This window comes from Galeopterus variegatus, unplaced genomic scaffold (assembly GCF_000696425.1).
Source record: "Galeopterus variegatus unplaced genomic scaffold, G_variegatus-3.0.2 Scaffold25, whole genome shotgun sequence".
NCBI classification, from domain to species: domain Eukaryota; kingdom Metazoa; phylum Chordata; class Mammalia; order Dermoptera; family Cynocephalidae; genus Galeopterus; species Galeopterus variegatus.
Window position 1 is genome coordinate 1,001,795 of NW_007726136.1, and position 18,641 is coordinate 1,020,435.

An 18,641-nucleotide genomic window follows, 5' to 3' on the forward strand; every position below is an offset into this window, starting at 1 on the left:
CTGCCTGCATCCTGGTCACTGTGCGAAGCTCCCGGGAGTGGCTGCACCAGCGCTTTCCAGCAGGGGGCTGGGGGCCGGCGGTCGGCCCTAACCTTCGCCCGCTCTCCCCAACACTTGGGTCGCCCTCCCGGGGGCTGGATATTTTCCCCACTAGGGGCGAATGAGCCAAAGGGAGGGAGGAAGGAAAGGAAATCGGGAGGAAGGCAGGCAAGAACTTGACACACACATGCAGCAACCCCTGCTCCACCAACCTGGCACCCAAGGCAAAATCCCACCTCCCAGGCCCCTGGGTCGTCCCGCCTGAGGACTGGCAGGAGTGATAGCAGGGCGCAGCTCGAAAAGCAGGCCTGTCTACAGGGCTGCCCTCTGGGCCACTGGGACTCTGCCGAGGGAGGCGAGGGAGGCATGTGGTAGGTGGCGCTGGGCCCTGTGCACCCATGGAGATCAGGAGTTTCCAGGAAGTGGTCTGTCCTCTGTCTCACTGTGGAACTAATCCCTGGCCTGCATGGACTCCCTGTACTGCTCCACCTCGGGCTGGACTGGGCTTCTGAGGGCATCTGTGCTGATCAGTTCCAGGCTTAAATGGCCATCCCTTCCTCCCTGTTCCCCTTCCCCCATACACACATACCCAGCTCTGCCCTCTGGGGCCTCAGACACATCCATTTCTCCAGCTAGGATGACCCAGAGGACAATACCTGGTCCTCTCACTCTCTAGGGCAGCTGCCAGTCCCCACCCAAGTCAGGTTGATCCATTTGTTGTCAGCCCATCCTGGCTTTGTGGTCAGCCTCCCTGTCCTCCCCACTGCTTAGGCCCCCACGATCTCCAAGTTACCTTCTCCAGGAAGCCTTCTCTGGTGCACACCCCCAGAGGTACCCTTGGCATGTGGTCTGATGAGTGTGGGCAGAGAGTAGTGCAAGATGAAGCTGGAGAGGGGGGCAGGGGCTGGAGAATGTGTGCTGAAAAGGCCAGTCTGGCTTCCGTGTAGAGAAGGATGGGAAGACCAGTGAGGAGGCCACTGCAGCACCGAGACAATAGACATGATGGTGGCCGGGATGGAAAGAAGCGAGGGGTGGTGGCTGAGGGCATGGAAACAAGCTGCCGGACAGGAGGGATGCGCAGGAGGCCAGGCTGACAAGACGCCATGTGGCTGGCTGTGGGCGTGCGGGAGGAAGGTGGCGAGGGCGGCTCCTAGCTTCCAGGCTTGCCCACCTGGATTGAAGACTGACCGGGCTGATCAGGAGGGGAGGGAACACAAGAATGCACCTCGCAGGTTGAGTCTGAGGTACCTGGAGACCTTCAAGGGCGGATGTCCAGAGGGCTCAGAGGAGAGGGGAGAACTGGAAATGGAGACGTGGGGATCCTCAGGGTGTGGACGCAGTGGCGCTGGAAGCCACAGTGTGATGAGGTAGCTCAGGGAGCGAGCATGGGCCCAGAAGGAAGAGGTCCCAGGACTGAGCCCTGACGGACTGTCACTGCTGGGGGAGGGGCAGGAACCCGCCAAGGCGCTGGAGCAGGAGTAGCTGGGAGGTAAAAGGGAAACCGAGGGTGCAATTACAATGGCAGTGTGCGTGGTTTCAGGAACTAACCCGTGGCCATCGTCTCCACCATGCTGAGTGGTCAAGGGAGGCGAGGGGAACAGAGAAAGTGGGGGCAGATAGCCCTTTACAGAATTTGGCTATATAGGGGGTGGAGGCATGGATACAGCTCGCCACCAGCGTCAGCTGCCTCACGAGCTTTTCTTTTAACTGTGGAAACGTTCCCTTAACTACTGACCTGCACATACTCCAAGGATAGACATCAACTGAGGAGTGTGGGGTTGTGTGTGCCCAACTTAAAACTGCATTTAAGAACATCTCTGCTCTAATCAGCAGGGCATTGTCACCTCGTGTCAGTGGACCATGTTACCAGTCCTCAAGCAGCATTTGATTTCACCTTAGGAGCTTATATTATCTTTTAATGGCCTTTTCTTTGTTATCCCAGGAGAGGTAGGATTCCATCACTTTATTCCCCTCCTTCATGGATAGGAGAGGGATGAAAAAGGAAAGGAACTGGCCAATGCAGTTAAATAAATAAATAAATAAAAGTTTTAGAAGATCCTGTTAATACCCTTCCCTGCCCCCAGCCTCCCTTTCACAAACTTCTCAAACGAGTTGTCCACACTGCTCCAACTCCCACCACTAATCTGCTTTCCCCTTCAAGGACATTGGTCTCCAAGGTCACCAATGGCCAACAACTTCTAGACCTAAGCCAGGTTCCACTGTGAACATGTGGATGCATTTGACAGTTGATCACTCCCTGCTCAAAACTCTCTCTCCAGTCTGTCCCAACGTCCTACTCTCCTGGTTTCCTCTGTTAATGGAAATCATCCAGACATTACAAATAGGAAGAAGAACACGGATGACCTCGTAGCGTAGCACCAGGTGTCATCCATCATGCCTATGCCACCTGAGGATCATCTGCTTCTCTAGGGATGTGTACCTTTGTTTGACTTCCTATTTACTACTGATTAGGGTATTTTACAACTCTGTGAGAGTAGTAAAATACCCTAATTAATTTAGTTAATTTATAGAAATTTCATGACAAGTAAATAATCCTTGTCCAATAGTAGTGTAAATGTCTTGTGTCTGATAGAAAAGAGGACCCTAAAGGTTACAGTTTCTTGCCTTGCAGGGCATTAACCATCTTGTTAAATTCATCTCAGCATTCCTTTGACCAACTCTACATTCATTCTCAAATTCTTTTTTGAACTAATATCATACTGATGTCCTCATTCAGTAATAAATGAATAAAAGCTTTGACATGTGTTCATTTTACATTTGTTTGAGTCATATTTTTTAACTTTTTGAAAAGTATTCTTTACCACCTCCTAAGTTTTCTGTGGCCCCACGTCAGCAGGCTGCACTGAGGACAGGAAGGGGGTGGTGGTGAGTCAGGTGATCATAAAGGGAAAGGCACAGAGGGCTTTCCTGACAGGGGTGTAGGAGCCCTGGTGTTTGACTGCCTGATGCCCTGGCTTGCCCTGGATTCTAATTCACCTGTCAACTAGAGCTCCCCCAGGGGGCTTCGCCTCTGCTTGCACTGAACTGCAATGCTGAGTCTACACTGAATGGAATCTTCAAGCACCAAGGCTCCTATCCAGCAGGGAGAGGGGCCTGCCCAGCCTTCTCTGCTGGCCTCCTGGTGTCCCTAGCTGAGTAGGGATTGCTTCCTCCTCTCCTATCCTCCTGAACCCCTGCAGGCCTAGAAAACAAATGATGGTGGGGCTGTCACTGTCACCCAGAGTGGGTCACCCCAAGCACAAACTTTATTTGAAGTGTTCTTTAAAATGCACACAAAGGGCCAAGCCTGTGGCGCATTCGGGAGAGTGTGGTGCTGGGAGTGCAGCAGCGCTCCCGCTGCGGGTTTGGATCCTATATAGGGATGGCCGGTGCGCTCACTGGCTCAGTGCGGTGCAGCCGGTCTCAAAAAGGACAAAAAAGGGCTGACCCCGTGGCGCACTTGGGAGAGTGCGGCGCTGGGAGCGCAGCGACGCTCCCGCCGTGGGTTCGGATCCTATATAGGAATGGCCGGTGCACTCACTGGCTGAGCGCGGTGCAGGTGACACCACACCAAGGGTTGCGATCCCCTTACCGGTCACGAAAAAGACAAAAAAAAAAAAAAAAAATGCACACAAATACATTCCATGCATTCAACCCAATTTTGAAACTACTTTGTGCCCCATTCATCAAGCAAAACTAGCCTCCTAAAGAGCTCCATCTGTGTTTGTCCTGTGGTTTAACCCCAATTTGAGAGAAACTATGATGTACTATATCCCTTCTGTTGTATCTTATATCTACATATAATCGTCTCATTTAACCCTCACGATCTCCTTTGGAGGTGGGTAGTATTATTCCATTTTAGTGGTGAAGGAACTGAGACTCTGAAGGGCTAAGTGGCCTGGCCAAGGTCACACTTGGGTGGTGTGTGGGGCAGGGCCAGCCAGTTTGAAACCCAGGTGTGTCTGATGCTGACAATGCTCTTCCTTGGTTTATGATGATTTATTCCTCCATGGTCAGAGCTGGTAGGGCCTCAGAGACCCTAGGATTCCACCAATGCCCTCCTCAGGTAGGAAGACAGGCCTAGAAAGGGGAAAGAACTAGCCCAAGGTTAACAGGTAGGAAAGTGCAAAATCAGAACTCAAAGCAAAAACTGACCAGTGGCGCCTCCCCACCTCTCCACACCAGGACCTTGTTAGACATAGCTGCAGGAAACCATGCTCACAGGTCTACAGCAAATAGAGCCCTTGGAAATCAGGAAATTGGGGTCTAAGCTCTGGCCTTGAGGCAGTTCACTACCCTCTTGGAGTCTCAACTTTTGTGTATGTAAAATGGGCCCATTATTGGGAGACCTGAATGAGACAAAGGTTGGCAAGGCAAGTAACTTCGTAAACCCACAGATTGCCCAGAGGTGAGAGACCAAGGCTCATTCTGGGCTCTGGAGCCAGAATGCCTAGGCTCAGATCCAGGTTTATCCCTTAACTAGCCTGTCACCTCGGGAAAATGTCTATGCCTCAGTTTCCTCATATGTGAAATGCGAGGAACAATAGGACCTGCTTCATAAGGTTGTTTGTATGGGTCCAAGCACTTGGAAGTGTCTGGCACACGGTGATCGCTCAGTAAAGTTAGCTTTTAGTAGTTTTAGTCTTCCAGGCGTAGCTATTTTGTAGCTTCACGGGTCTCCTCCAAGCCCCATCCCCTCCAGCAGGCCCCGCCCCCGTCCCCACTCGGTCCCGCCTTCTCCTCGCCGGGTTCCGCCCCAGCCGGCCCGGGTTCCTCCCGCCACCAGGGGGCAAAGGCGCTGAGGGTGGCCTTCTAGCAGCAGCAACAGGCGGCGCTCTAGGTAGCGGCGGCGGCTCCTCTGCGGCCGGTGGTGGCGGCGCTCTAGCCGGAGGGTGTGCGGGGCGGGCTCTCAGTGGTGCGGCCGGCAGGCAGTGATGGCGGCCGTACGCGGCCTGCGAGTGTCGGTGAAGGCGGAGGCCCCGGCGGGGCCGGCCCTGGGGCTCCCGTCTCCTGAGGCGGAGTCCGGTTTGGACCGTGGCGAGCCGGAGCCCATGGAGGTGGAGGAGGGCGAGCTGGAGATCGTGCCGGTGCGGCGCTCGCTGAAGGAACTGATCCCGGTACGGGCGGGGGGCAGGGGGCGAGGAGGAGGTCGTGGAGCGAGTCCTGCGCCGGAGGGGGCCGGAAGGGGAGGTGGCCGGAGGCCTGGCCGGGGTACGTCGGGGGAGGGGGAGAGGGGAGCGCGAGCGGCCGCGGGGCGGGGGCGCCAGGCTGGAGGAGCGACCCGGAGCGAGAAAAAGGACGCCGGGGCGCCCGGAAATGGGTGTTGAGGGGGCTGGAGGAGGTGGGGGAGCTGGGAGACGGTGCAGGACACTCCCTTCGCTGCCCTTCTGAGCCAGGCTGTGCAAGGCAGTGAGTGAAGAGGGGCTGGGATTGAGATCACAGGGGGGCCCCGGACGAGAACAGAACCTGGAGCGGCCCAGGAGGAACGATTGGGTGGCGCTGGTATCCTCGTCTCCTAGTGGGTCCTGGCCCCGTGAAGTTGGTATCTGTTCAACACCACACTCGCTCTTTCTCTTGGAAGGGCTGGGATTTGTCAGCAGCAGGGACTCACTGTGTTTCTGTTGTGACTTGAGGGTCATCTGTTCCCCGCTCAGCTCCGCTGCTGTGTTAAAACCTACATCGTGGCCCCAGCATCTGACCCTTATGAAAACCAAAGTATCAGGGGATTAACTGTGTTCCTTGGTCCCTCATTTATGACAGTGGGGATGGTGAGACGTTTTGCTTGTGGTTTGGTAGTCATGTGTCCAGTTCTTAGAGCTGGCCTCAGGCCTGAATGACCTCTCTTACGTACTTAATTTCTCACCTAACATGAGCTTTTTACCACATGTCAGCAAGTCTTGCTTTTAAACTGAAGTTACGGAAAAAGGTTAACGTGGTATCACCAGAGATGGCAAAGGAAACCTCTGTGGTAACAATAGACACTGGCATTTTGTCATTTGCTACGTTATATTGTTTAAATATCTCTGCAGTTGTATCATTCATTCAGTTCAACACGGATTTATTGCATCCCCCACTATGTGCCAGGCACAGTCCTAGGTGCTTGATCAAGATCGAGATCAGACTCCCTCGTGGAGTTAGTGTTCCAGTTGGGGACACAAGTAAATAAATAATTTCTATTAGTGTTAAGTGCTATGAAGAAAATAAAGGACGTTAATAGAATAGAGAATGCAGGAGCACGGAGGGTGAACAGAGCGGTAAGCAGAATGTGATAGGTGGTCAGAGAAGTTCTCTGAGATAGTGACATTTAAGCTGAACCCTCGGCGACAAAAAGGAGCCTTCCAGGTGCAGATTGGAAGTGTTCCCAGCAGGGGCAACAGCAAATGAAAAGGACCCGAGATGGGAAGAAGATTGTTTTGTTGGAGAAACAGAAGGTTCTGTAGCACAAATGGAAGAGCAGTAAAAGAGGTTAGGAAGGTGGGCAGATACCATGGAGGAAACCGAGGCCCAAAGAGGTCAAAGAAATTATATAGTGTCATGTCATTAGTGAATATCAGAGCTGAGACTTTAGTCCACACTTGGTTTCCAAATCTCATCCTCTCTTCATTGCACTGTGCTATGTTTTCCCCAGGAGTTCTAGGTGAGTCTGTAGTTTCTTCTGTTTGGTAGAGGTTTGTGCTGCACCTGGTGGCCTGGCATGGGGTGTTTGTCCAGTCTGGGTTGGGGAGATAAGTGACTGTACCTTATCTGTGGCATTTTTCACGAAAGCCTTGAGATTTTCATTTATATGGAATACCTTAAGTTGATGGAATTACTGAAGGTTTGGATAGGCTCTGATCTAGAAAAGACTTCTTGTTAAAGTGATTGCTTGCTACCATGGAGTCACTGGGATGGTCTTCTTAATGAGGGGTTGTCAAGGGTGAGCAAGAGTTGCTGAAAAGAATGACTATCCAAAAAGAACCAGATGTCAGACTATCTTTTATCATGGGTTTTTCCTCAGTTGCTGTCGGAATTTCTCACCCTTTCCCTTTGTGTTAGGACACAAGCAGAAGATATGAAAACAAGGCTGGCAGCTTCATCACTGGAATTGATGTCACCTCAAAGGTAAGGCAGACCATGATTTATTTATTCAGTTTGATTAAGTGGGTGAACTTAGTGAACTTGGTCCTTAGGACTTGCAGAATAGTAAATATTCTTCATCTCCTTTTTTCTTTTCTTGCTGGATTAAAAAAAAAACCCTTTTTAATTTCATGTTACAGAATGATGCCTTCATGCATCCTGAAACCATGAGGACAGCATTTGTGTGTTCTTGCATCCACAAAAAGATAAAAATCACTATTCCTAAATGCTTGTGCTTAACCATTTTCAAGAAAAAGTTCTGCACTGAGGATGCTTTAAATGCCATGTCCGGGGCCGGCCCGTGGCTCACTCGGTAGAGTGCGGTGCTGATAACACCAAGGCCCCGGGTTCGGATCCCATATAGGGATGGCCGGTTCGCTCACTGGCTGAGCGTGGTGCTGACAACACCAAGTCAAGGGTTAAGATCCCCTTACCGGTCATCTTTAAAAAAAAAAAAAAAAAAAAAAATGTCATGTCCATTCTTAAAAATGTGTGCTGAATTACAGATTTCTTTGTTTCTTCTCCATTCCCACTGCTTCACTTGACTAGCCTTAAAAAAAAAGTGTACTGTTTCTACTTTAAATGAAACAAAACATGAAAAGTGCCTGTCACATAGTAGGTTCTTAGTAAACACCTTTATTCCTCACCAGTTGCAGACTTAGAAAGATAGGGTTTCCTGACTCTGTGGCTGTCTAAACTTTGAAGGCCAAGTCAACTGAATTATTCTCAGTACCTGAGAATGTTGCCTTTTATCTAGTGATTGCTATTACCAGATTTGACTCAGAGTAAAGTCTTATTATAAATAGTCAATACATACTTGTTGCTTTAATAGGTGATATCCAGTTTAAACGTTCTTTCTGATTTTAATGTGTGCAACTAAGTTTGGAACAGAATTTTGTCTTTTGTCTTTTTTTCCGTGTCCGGCAACGGATCGCAACCCTCAGTGTTGACCCCCGTACCGGACCGGGGACCGGCAACGGGATCGCAACCCTCGGTGTTGCTCCCGCACCTCGCTCAGCCAGTGAGCGGGAACCAGTCTGTATGTGGGATCCGAACCCTCGGGCGGGAGCGCCGCCGCGCTTCCCAAGCGGCGCACTATCCAGTGTGCCACCGGGCTGGCCCTGGAACAGAATTTTGAATTACAGTTTTGAATAATAGTATATATAGCTGTAATCGGATGCATAAAAACAAAAATGAAAATGAATATGTCATGCTTACCTTTTTGAAGTTTATCTGTGTCTCCATCTGTCTCAGATTACTTCAAGGCCAAAAGGAAGAGTACTGATCATCTTTTAGACAGATAAGAAAATAGAATAAAGTGAAAATATTTTCTTATTGTAATTGAAAAATAAGTAGACTGTCCTTAATCCTACATAGTTTGCCATTATATGAAACAGGTGTATGGGAAAAAGGGTGGTAGTCCCAGAGTTGGTACTTAAATTGTTACTAAGAGAAGGTAGATTGTTGTTTGTACTGGGAAGACTTCAGTGAAGACAATTTGCATAACTATTGGGAAATAAGAGAAGTGTTGCTACTTTACCAACTCCCACAAGCTTTCTATAGTCAGACCTTCAATTAGGTGGCATAGTCAATATACAATTAGCACAGGGTTCCTAAGAGCCATCAGAAACCCACAGTTGGATCTGGATTTAGCTCTGAGAAGAAACTTACAAAGCTGATTATTTTGTCAGTGAAGCATCAATGCTTTTTGTAACTTAAAAATGAAAACTGGCAATTCCATGGACCCAAGGCTGGAATAGAGGAGACAGTTTCTTTGCTTTGGTGTTATTTTTAAGTGGGGAACCAGCTTTAGGGAGTGGACTGCTCAGGCAGACATAATGTAGAAGATCATGATCGGTGTGATTATCATGCCCACAGACGATGTGAAATGGTGGGGAAGGAGGGGGCTCCTAGAAATAGCACTGGAATCAGAAGATTTGCCCTTTTACTAGCTGAAGTACCTCTAGCAAACCTTTTTCCTTTTTTGTGCCTCAGTTTCTGCACTGGAAAATAGGGATGTTGAGATTGTTTAGTTGTAATTTGTTGGCATGATTGCTAATAATAGATAAAATATCAGAACTTCATAGACTATAAGTACTGTTTATTTAATTGACAAAATACTGATTAAATTCCTACTGTGTCCCAGGCACAGTGAGAGGCTGTATATGATGGAGATGATTACAAATTATAGCAGTATTCATGTATGCTCTCCTAGTCATTGAATATGAATATCCAGTTCTCTGCAAACTTATTCAAGGCACAAGGTTGCTTGTTTCTTCCCATTTATTTTAGGATTGTGACTGATGCGTCATGTTGTGTTTATAATTTAACTTTCCTCCTTGAAGTTTTACTTTTTTGACTTTTTATACTTTCCAGGAAGCAATTGAAAAGAAAGAGCAGCGAGCCAAGCGCTTCCATTTCCGATCAGAAGTAAATCTTGCCCAGAGAAATGTAGCCTTGGATCGAGACATGATGAAGAAAGGTACAGCGTGTTTTGGGGGGAATTTTTCCACATTTCCCCAAAGAGTGACTTTTCCCTGCCATTGCCTTGTTCTTCTGGCCTTGCTTTGCATGTTCAGTCCTCATTCAGATACTCCTAAAGGAAGGAACTTGTGAAGTCTTTATTTCTGAGGTCACTTGTTTAAAATTGAGGTGCTCTCAGCTATGTCTCAGATTTTAGAGCTAGAAAAAAAGAAATTGTCTTATCTGAGGAGGCCCAGAGAAAGTCACCAGTTAATGGCAGAGCTGAGATTAGAACCTGTGCTTCTACAGAACCTCACTCATTTTCTGCTTTTATCATAGAGGTATTAACTTTTCTTTGTCCTTAAATGTAGTGAAAACATATCACAGTGAGACTTTATTTTAAGGGAGTTGGAGTAATTTTGGGATTGGCAGGAGAAAGCCATTAACAAACACTTCTGTTGGTAATCTGGATACATGACAAATACAAACCACCCAATAATATCCTGGTGTCAGAGAAAGCTAAACTAATCCTGCCCTTGGCTTTAAACCTGCCCCTACAGTTATATTTGTGGTTTTATTTTATTTTTATGTTTTGTTAGGGTAAGTATTTTGCTCCCTGGAACTCACCCTGAATTATCATATATACTAATCTACCTCAGTCTTCTAAAACAATTTATAAATAAAAAGGAAACATTACTCTTTTAGTGAGTCAGCATCCTTATTTATTATTCCACTCTAATATAAATCCATAAGTGCGAAAAGCCTCCCCCTGTTGTATTTGCAAATTTGGGTATTTATAAAGGGTTTAATGGGCAGCCCTCTGAATGCATGTTAAAGGTCTGTGCTATGTGAGCTTCTCTATCCTTGCTTGGTTGATAAAAGCAAAAGCTCAGTAAACATGTTGAATGAAAGAGAATAGCTACTATTTGTTGAGAACTTGCTTTCTTACCAGGCACCGTGTTAAGTACATTACTATTTGTTTCTTACAATAACCCTGTGAAGGGCCGGCCTGGTGGCACACTGGAGAGTGCGCTGCTTGGGAGCGCGGTGGCGCTCCTGCCGAGGGTTCGGATCCCATGTGGAGACTGGTTCCTGCTCACTGGCTGAGCGCGGTGCGGGCGCAACACCGAGGGTTGCGATCCCGTTACCGGTCAGTAAAAAAGACAAAAAGGGAATAAAATAAAATAAAATAAAATAACCCTATGAAGAATATATTTTTATGCCTATTTTACAAAGGAGGAAACAGGCTCAAAGAAGTTTAATAAATTGCCCAGGGTTACATAGTTAGTAAAGGTGGAGTCAGGATTCAAACCCAGGTTTACCTGACTCTAAAGCCTTGCTCTTAATTACTTTGCTCTATTACCATATAAGATTTGATACCATGGATCCAAACTGTGTCCCTCCTTAGTTGACCCTGAGTGGGCAGAATAAGCTTAGATGCAGAGCTCAATTCTGGAAGCTTCTGTACTCTTTTTCCTGCATCATGAGTTCAAGTTGGAAATATGACTTTGCCTCCCCAGCAGGCTGGGGTTCCAGGTGTCTGCTTGAAAGGATTTCTGTTTCAGGAAAAGTCCTGTGAAGGCCAGGGACAGCTGTGCAATTTGGCGTTCAAATATAAACCACCTAGTAACATCCTGTTGTCAGAGAAAGCTGAATTAATCTGTGCAACCTGGGTCCAAGCAGACCTTTGAGTCCTTTCTCACAATTCTACCTTGAAAGCACCATAGATTTCACCACACCTGTTGACTTCCTAGTCCCATAAATATCCCTTGAGATGGCCTGCCTCTGATGCTGTCAAGCCTTTCACACTGTTCTTTCGCTTTTCCTTGTCCAATCATGCTTCATCTGACTCAGGTGTCACTTCCTCCATGAAGCATTCTTGATCACCCCCTCAAAATTTTTTCCCATCTTTGTTGAAGTCGTTAGGGTGCCAGATCCTCCTGGAGTCTAGTCTCAGTTTTTTTGTGACCATGGGCAAGTGATTGAGCCTTTTTAAGTCTCAGTCTTTTTGTGTGTAAAATGGGAATACGATATCTACCTTAATAGGCTGCTTTGTGGTTAAGTTTTAATTAAAAAAATAATTTTTTTTTGAAATCTTATGGTTCTAAAGATATTCCTTAAAAAGGCAGAAGGCCTGCCTGGATGTCAGCTGAGGAAGATTGCCCATTTCAACCTGTTCTTTATCCAGGAGACAGCATGGCCTAAGATAGTGTTCCTGAACCCTGGGCAACTCTGCTCCCCATCCCAGGTCAGTTTAAATTAGAATTAGGGGTGCGGTGGAGTTAGATAGGTCCTGGAGACAGTCATTATTTTTATGTCTTCTCAGGTAATTTTAACGTGCAGCCAGGATTGAGAAACATTGGTTTTGTGTTTATGTGCATGGGCTCTGAGGCCCAACTGCCTAGATTCAAATCCTGACCTGTAACTTTCTAGCTCTGTGGACTTCAAGTTGTTTAGCCTTTAAGACCTTAGTTTCCTCATCTGGAAAGCAGATAATAGGAGTTCATATAGGGTTTGTTGGGAGGCTCTAACAAAATGTTAATAGTTCTTACTCTCGGGGCTGGCCAGTTAGCTCAGTTGGATAGAGCATGGTGCTGACAATACCAAAATCCAGAGTTTGATCCCTGTACCAGCCAGCTGCAACAAAAATAAAAAGTTCCCGGAAAAATAGAATTGAAAGATCATGATCTTTCCATGACCTTTTAAAAAAAATGTTACAGTTCTTAGAGTGGTGCCTGGCACATCGTGGGTGCCCAATAAATGTTAGTTATTATCATTATTTGGCATTCTCCATCTTCTAAGCAATCATCTAAGTGACCCTGCCTCTTTGGAGAATGGGGAAATTGGAATCAGCATCTGACTCCTGCAGCCACACCAGGTGTCAAGTTATTTATTCTTATTAATACCAATAATAATAATAATAGTAAAAGATACCATTTTTTAAATGCTTACCATGTGCTGGTCACTCTGCTGTGTAGTTAACTTACTCTTTCAGCATGCTGTGAGGGTAAGATATTTACCATTTCCATTTTACTGATGAGAAAAGCAGATGGTAAGAGGTGGAGAAACTTGCCCGAGTTCCCACAGCTAGGTAAACAGCAAAGTTGGGATTTGAAGGCTGGTCTGACTGAAGCCTGTGTTCCCAGCCACTCTGCCAGCATTCAGGGACACAGTTTGGGACATGCTACAATAGACTATTCTGCATCAAGAATGACTTGCTATTTTTGAATGACTCAGTGTCAGACAGCTTCAGTCTCCTTATCCCCAAGATCGAAGCTCTCATGGTTGGAAGGGATCTTGGAGGTCATCTAGACCAATCTCTCGCCCAGCACTGCAGGCCTTTTGGCAGAATTCCTAATGGCCCTTTGGCCACTGCCTGAACATTTCCTAGTGGTGGCCCAGGAACTATTTATGAGGCAGACAGCTTTGTTTTGGGATACTTCCTTGTGTTGAGCATTGCCTTCTAGTAATTTCTGTCTGTTAGTTATTGTGTGATTCCTAGACCAACACTTATGTCCTTTCCTCATTCATACAATGATCCTTCAGGTGCTAGAAGTACAGGCTTACTTCCCATTCCCTAAACTTTCTGTATGTGACATGGCTCTCTGGTGTCCTTTTGCTAAACTCTTTCCAGTTTCTAAATGTTCTTCCTAAGGTGAGGTGTAGATTCCAGCTATGGTTAGATTCATGGAGAGTATGGCAGGACTACAACTCATTGTCGTCTCTGTCACAGCCGGTTTCATAGTGTTGTGCTCCTCTTGTCAACCAGCATACCAGGTCTTTTCCCAAGGAATTGCGCCCATCAAAAGTCTTTCTCATTTTGTACTCGAGGCACTTTTAAAAAATTACTTTTTGGGCCGGCCTGTGGCTCACTCAGGAGAGTGCGGTGCTGATAACACCAAGGCCACGGGTATAATGTATGCTATACGAAGTTATTACGTCACCTCAAAGGTAAGGCAGATCATTGTCGTCTCTGTCACAGCCGGTTTCATAGTGTTGTGCTCCTCTTGTCAACCAGCATACCAGGTCTTTTCCCAAGGAATTGCGCCCATCAAAAGTCTTTCTCATTTTGTACTCGAGGCACTTTTAAAAAATTACTTTTTGGGCCGGCCTGTGGCTCACTCAGGAGAGTGCGGTGCTGATAACACCAAGGCCACGGGTTCGGATCCCATATAGGGATGGCCGGTTTGCTCACTGGGTGAGCGTGGTGCTGACAACACCAAGTCAAGGTTAAGATCCCCTTACCGGTCATCTTTTTTTAAAAAAAAATTACTTTTTAATTTGTCCCTAATTAAATTACATCTCATTGATTTCAAGCCTCTGTTTTCAGTCTGAGTTAATTTTTACGTTAACACTACCTTTCAGCTTTTTAGCTATGCTCCTCACTTTGTGGCCTCTCTGCCTTGAGCATGGCTTCTGCTTCTTCATCCAACTGTGGGTGAATGTTCAACAGTGTATTCCCATATAATGCCATGAAACATAGATGTATTAATTATAAGTCTTATTCTATTACTGTCAGGCCCACACTTCATTTTATTATGAGGAACTGGATTACATGCCTTAATGAATTTGAGATAGAACACTGTCTATGGTAATCTTTGAATTTCTTGGCCTACTAATCCTGTCAAAAAAGAAATGAGGTTAGTGTGGCTTTATTCTTACTGAACTCATGTCATTTCCTATGGGAAAGACTTGGTTTCTTAAGGAATCATAAATTCTGTCTAATAAGCTTTTTTTTTTTTTTAAATTTCAGAGACTGACAGTAAGCTTTTCAATCTGTAATTTGGGAATTTCCCTTTTCCTCTTTTATGAAAATCAGTGCAGGAATAGTCTTTCTTGAGGCTTTATTGTACTTCTCTCTTTCCTTGCTACTCTTTAGATGTTACTACCTAATTCTGAAATCACAGCTGCATGTTTGAGTCAGCACATTGGGATGTAATTCTGGACTAGAGATTTAAACTTATTGAGAGTAATTCTTATGCTCTTGTCACCTATCTTGGGTTTTGGTTCTTCTTTAATACTAGCTGTTCTGCTATCCATTAGTAGAATAGCAAAACAGATCAACAGTTCTGCCTTTTTTCTTGCATCTCTTCCAAAAGCAGTGTTGCTCTGAACACTTAAAAAAAAAAAGGAAGCTGTCAGCATTTTTGATGAGCCTGTTCAGTCTGGACTATAACCTTTTCTTCATTAGATGTTTTACAAACAGTTCACGCTCACCAAAGAAAATTTGGAAAGCAAACTAAGAAGAAAAGTTGCCCACAGTCTTCCACTCAAACCCAGTCATTGTCAACATTTTGTGTATTTTTAAAAAATCTCTTTTCTGGGAGTGGACTTTCTTTCTGGTTTTAAGTCCTCCTACTTTTTTCCTTTTCACATGATGGTCTGTCATCAGCATTTTCCATGTTACTGTATAGCCTGACACGAGTCTTTCAGATTTGTTTGCCAGTCTCATTCTCTTCGTCATTAGTAATTTACCTTTTATCCATCTCCCATTTGTGTTCTTTGATAATTTGTGCTCACCTAAGTTTTGCTCCCTTCTCTTTCCTTGGGATCACCACTCATGCTTTGAGTTCCTGTATTTTTCTGTCTTCCAACTTTTTTGATCACTGTAATCTGTGGCCTTGGGATTGGCTCCTTTGTCTCTGGAATTTTTGAAATCTGCTTATCTAAAAACTTGAGTTTTATGTTCCACTGCCTGTCACTCATTGTCTTTTTTCTGTACTAGAAAATTCAAGATGATACCCTCAGCACCTGGTTCGTAGTCACCACTCAGTAAATGTCTGGTTTTCATTCTCCAGTGCATCTGTTCACTGCCACCTCAGCAATTAGCCCTTTCTCATTGGGTTGGGCGTAGCTCTAGGGGCCTTCTTTGTTTTATTTTGAGCAGTAACATTGTCAGCAAGGTGAGGAAGTATTGGACATTCTCCTTTGGCAGTCTTCCATCAAATCTTTTTTTTTTTTTTTTTCCTTTTTGTCTTTTTTCGTGTCTGGCAATGGATCGCAACCCTCAGTGTCGCACCCACACCTCGCTCAGCCAGTGAGCGGGAACCGGTCTGTATGTGGGATCCGAACCCTTGGCGGGAGCGCCTCCGTGCTCCCAAGCGGCGCACTGTAGCAGTGCGCCACCGGGCCGGCCCCCATCAAATCTTGAGTTTAACAAAGCTTCTATTTCTAATGGATCTTACCACTGTCAGTTGGTTCTTTTTTAAGAATGAACCTTTCTTATTTTCTAGCTAATTGAGACTAGTTTATCTCTGCAGGGAATTATCAGTGCAGAGATGCAAAAGAATTGTATGTCTTTTTTTTTTTTTTTTTGTATCTTTATCTGCTTCTTTTGAACAGAATCGTCCATTGCCCAATTCTTGATTGTGTACCATTCTCTCTAAATTAAAATGGACACCTGAGGCCAGAAGTTTTGTTCCTTACATTCTTTCCCTTTTGTTTTTAAGGTATTTTCTCACCTGTAGGTTTCTTTGTTGTTTTAATGTTTTGTTAGAAAAATGCTGTGATACTCTTTATTTTGTCATTTTTTTGGTCTCTGTTTTCTCTCTTTTTCTTATTTAAAATTAAATCCTTTTTTTTTTTTTTAATTTTTTTTTTTTTTTTTTTTTTTTTTTTTTGTCTTTTTTCTGTGTCCGGCAACGGATCGCAACCCTCAGTGTCGCCCCCGTACCGGACCGGGACCGGCAATGGGATCGCAACCCTCGGTGTTGCCCCCACGCCTCGCTCAGCCAGTGAGCGGGAACCGGTCTGTATGTGGGATCTGAACCCTCAGCGGGAGCACAACCGCACTTCCCAAGCGGCGCACTAGCACAGTGCGCCACCGGGCCGGCCCCAAATTAAATCCTTTTTTATCAGATCAACAAGTCTTGTATCTCATGTTTTCTTCCTGATCCCTAGTCTGTTTTCTCTACCATCGCTAGGAATTCTCCCTGTTCTTTGTTACCTTCTATAGAACCATCTCTTTACTTCCCATGGGCTGTTTTTTTCCAAAGAAATAGTTGTTAGCCTGAAGAACTGAGAAAGCCCCCTGGCCTAAATAAACCCTTGTTTCCCATCCTGCATTTGGGCCTCTGTTCACTGTTGCGCCGCTGGTCACTAATAGGGACTTGCAGGGTTCATAATTCTTGATGCTATCTCTTCATGAATCTGGGCTGTCAAGGAAATACTCACCTGATTTAGTCTGGCCAAACCTACATAGGCTACCATCTCTTATTCTTCAGAATGAAATGACAAAACTAAGAAATTTTTTAGCTGTAAGTATTTACATGTATTTTAAATCTTTAAAAAAAATTTATGTATAAGAAAGCAAGAATGGGGCCGGCCCGGTGGCGCACTGCTACAGTGCGCCGCTTGGGAAGCGCGGCGGCGCTCCTGCCGAGGGTTCGGATCCCACGTGCAGACCGGCGGCTCACTGGCTGAGCAAGGAGCGGGCGCAACACTGAGGGTTGCGATCCGTTGCCGGTCACGAAAAAAGACAAAAAGACAAAGACAAAAGAAAAAAAAAAAAAAGAAAGCAAGAATGGAGGGTTTATTTGTTTTAAATAAAAGTAATATATAGCGTATAAAAACATGATTAGAAGTAATGGACATTGAATTCTTGACAGAATTACTTTGGAGAAGGAATGGAAAGAAGGAATGTGGAGAGGTTACGTGGGCCCCAGTTTTATTCGTAATGCTTTATTTGCCTGAGATCTTTTAAGGAATTAAGCATAAAGCTAGGTGGTGAATATACAGATATTTTAAAATTATTTTTTCTTATTGATATAGTTGCATATTTCACAAAAATGTTAAATGAGATAAGGTACTTTAAAACATTTAGTAAAAAATTGCACAATCCTGGGCCGTCCTGGTGGCGCACTGCTACAGTGCGCCGCTTGGGAAGTGTGGCGGCGCTCCCGCCAAGGGGTCGGATCCCACATATGGACCGGTTCCCGCTCACTGGCTGAGCGAGGAGCGGGGGCAGCGCTGAGGGTTGCGATCCCGTTGCCGGTCCCGGTCCGGTACGGGCGCGACACTGAGGGTTGCGATCCGTTGCCGGTCACGAAAAAAGACAAAAAGACAAAAGAAAAAAAAAAAAAAGAAAGCAAGAATGGNCTATGCAGCCTCCTTTGCAGTGACTTTTGCTCTGCACTTAATCCGCTCTTAAAAAGTCTGGCCTTCAGGGCCGTCCTGGTGGCGCACTGCTACAGTGCGCCGCTTGGGAAGTGTGGCGGCGCTCCCGCCAAGGGTTCGGATCCCACATATGGACCGGTTCCCGCTCACTGGCTGAGCGAGGAGCGGGGGCAGCGCTGAGGGTTGCGATCCCGTTGCCGGTCCCGGTCCGGTACGGGCGCGACACTGAGGGTTGCGATCCGTTGCCGGTCACGAAAAAAGACAAAAAGACAAAAAAAAAATTGCGCAATCCTGATAAGGCTAAAGTTTGTTTTGGACCACAGATTTCAACCTTTCTCCTTTCCCAGAGTTAACAACAATTATCAGTGTAGCATGAATCATACCAGGCCTTTTCCTAGGTATTTGTGTACACACATATGTACGTACCCTTAGAGAATGTTTGGTGTTAGGGCTAGCTGGTTAGCTCAGTTGGTTAGAGCATGGTATTATAACACGAAAGTCAGAGGTTTGGATCCCCATACTGGCAGCTCCCCCCCGCCCCAAAAAAAGAAAATGTATGATGCTGTTTTATGTTTTTTAAAAAATTTCATTGCATTGTACATAAATTTCTACAACTTGATTTTTTCATTCTGTAATGTGTCTTAGAATCTTTCCATGGTACATAATAATTATTATTTTTTTTTTTTACCGAATATTCTATAATATGGAGAAACATGATTGATTTAATATGGATAAACCATAATTTATTACACCGATAGCTACTGGGTTATTAGAAGTAGTGCTATAGCGAACATCTTTGTGTGAGCTACTTTGTAAACTTGTGTATGTGTGTATTGAGGGTAGATACTGAAGCATACGATTCTTAGGTCTATAGGGCATGTACTAAATTATATATATATATATATATA

The 18,641-nt window shown here is 45.6% G+C and overlaps 1 protein-coding gene across 3 annotated transcripts in view; it reads left to right on the forward strand.

The window, feature by feature from the left end:
• The first annotated feature begins 4,954 nt into the window (after positions 1-4,954).
• The window catches only part of LOC103587313 (chromosome unknown open reading frame, human C17orf85), a 31,386-nt gene continuing 17,699 nt past the window's right edge, over positions 4,955-18,641 (forward strand). For all 3 annotated transcript variants that reach the window (XM_008568792.1, XM_008568803.1, XM_008568800.1), the window contains exons 1-3: positions 4,955-5,156; positions 7,075-7,140; positions 9,532-9,637. In XM_008568792.1, coding sequence (XP_008567014.1) covers positions 4,974-5,156; positions 7,075-7,140; positions 9,532-9,637 — 355 coding nt within the window. In that variant the 5' untranslated portion in view covers positions 4,955-4,973. The remainder of the gene's footprint in view (positions 5,157-7,074; positions 7,141-9,531; positions 9,638-18,641) is intronic.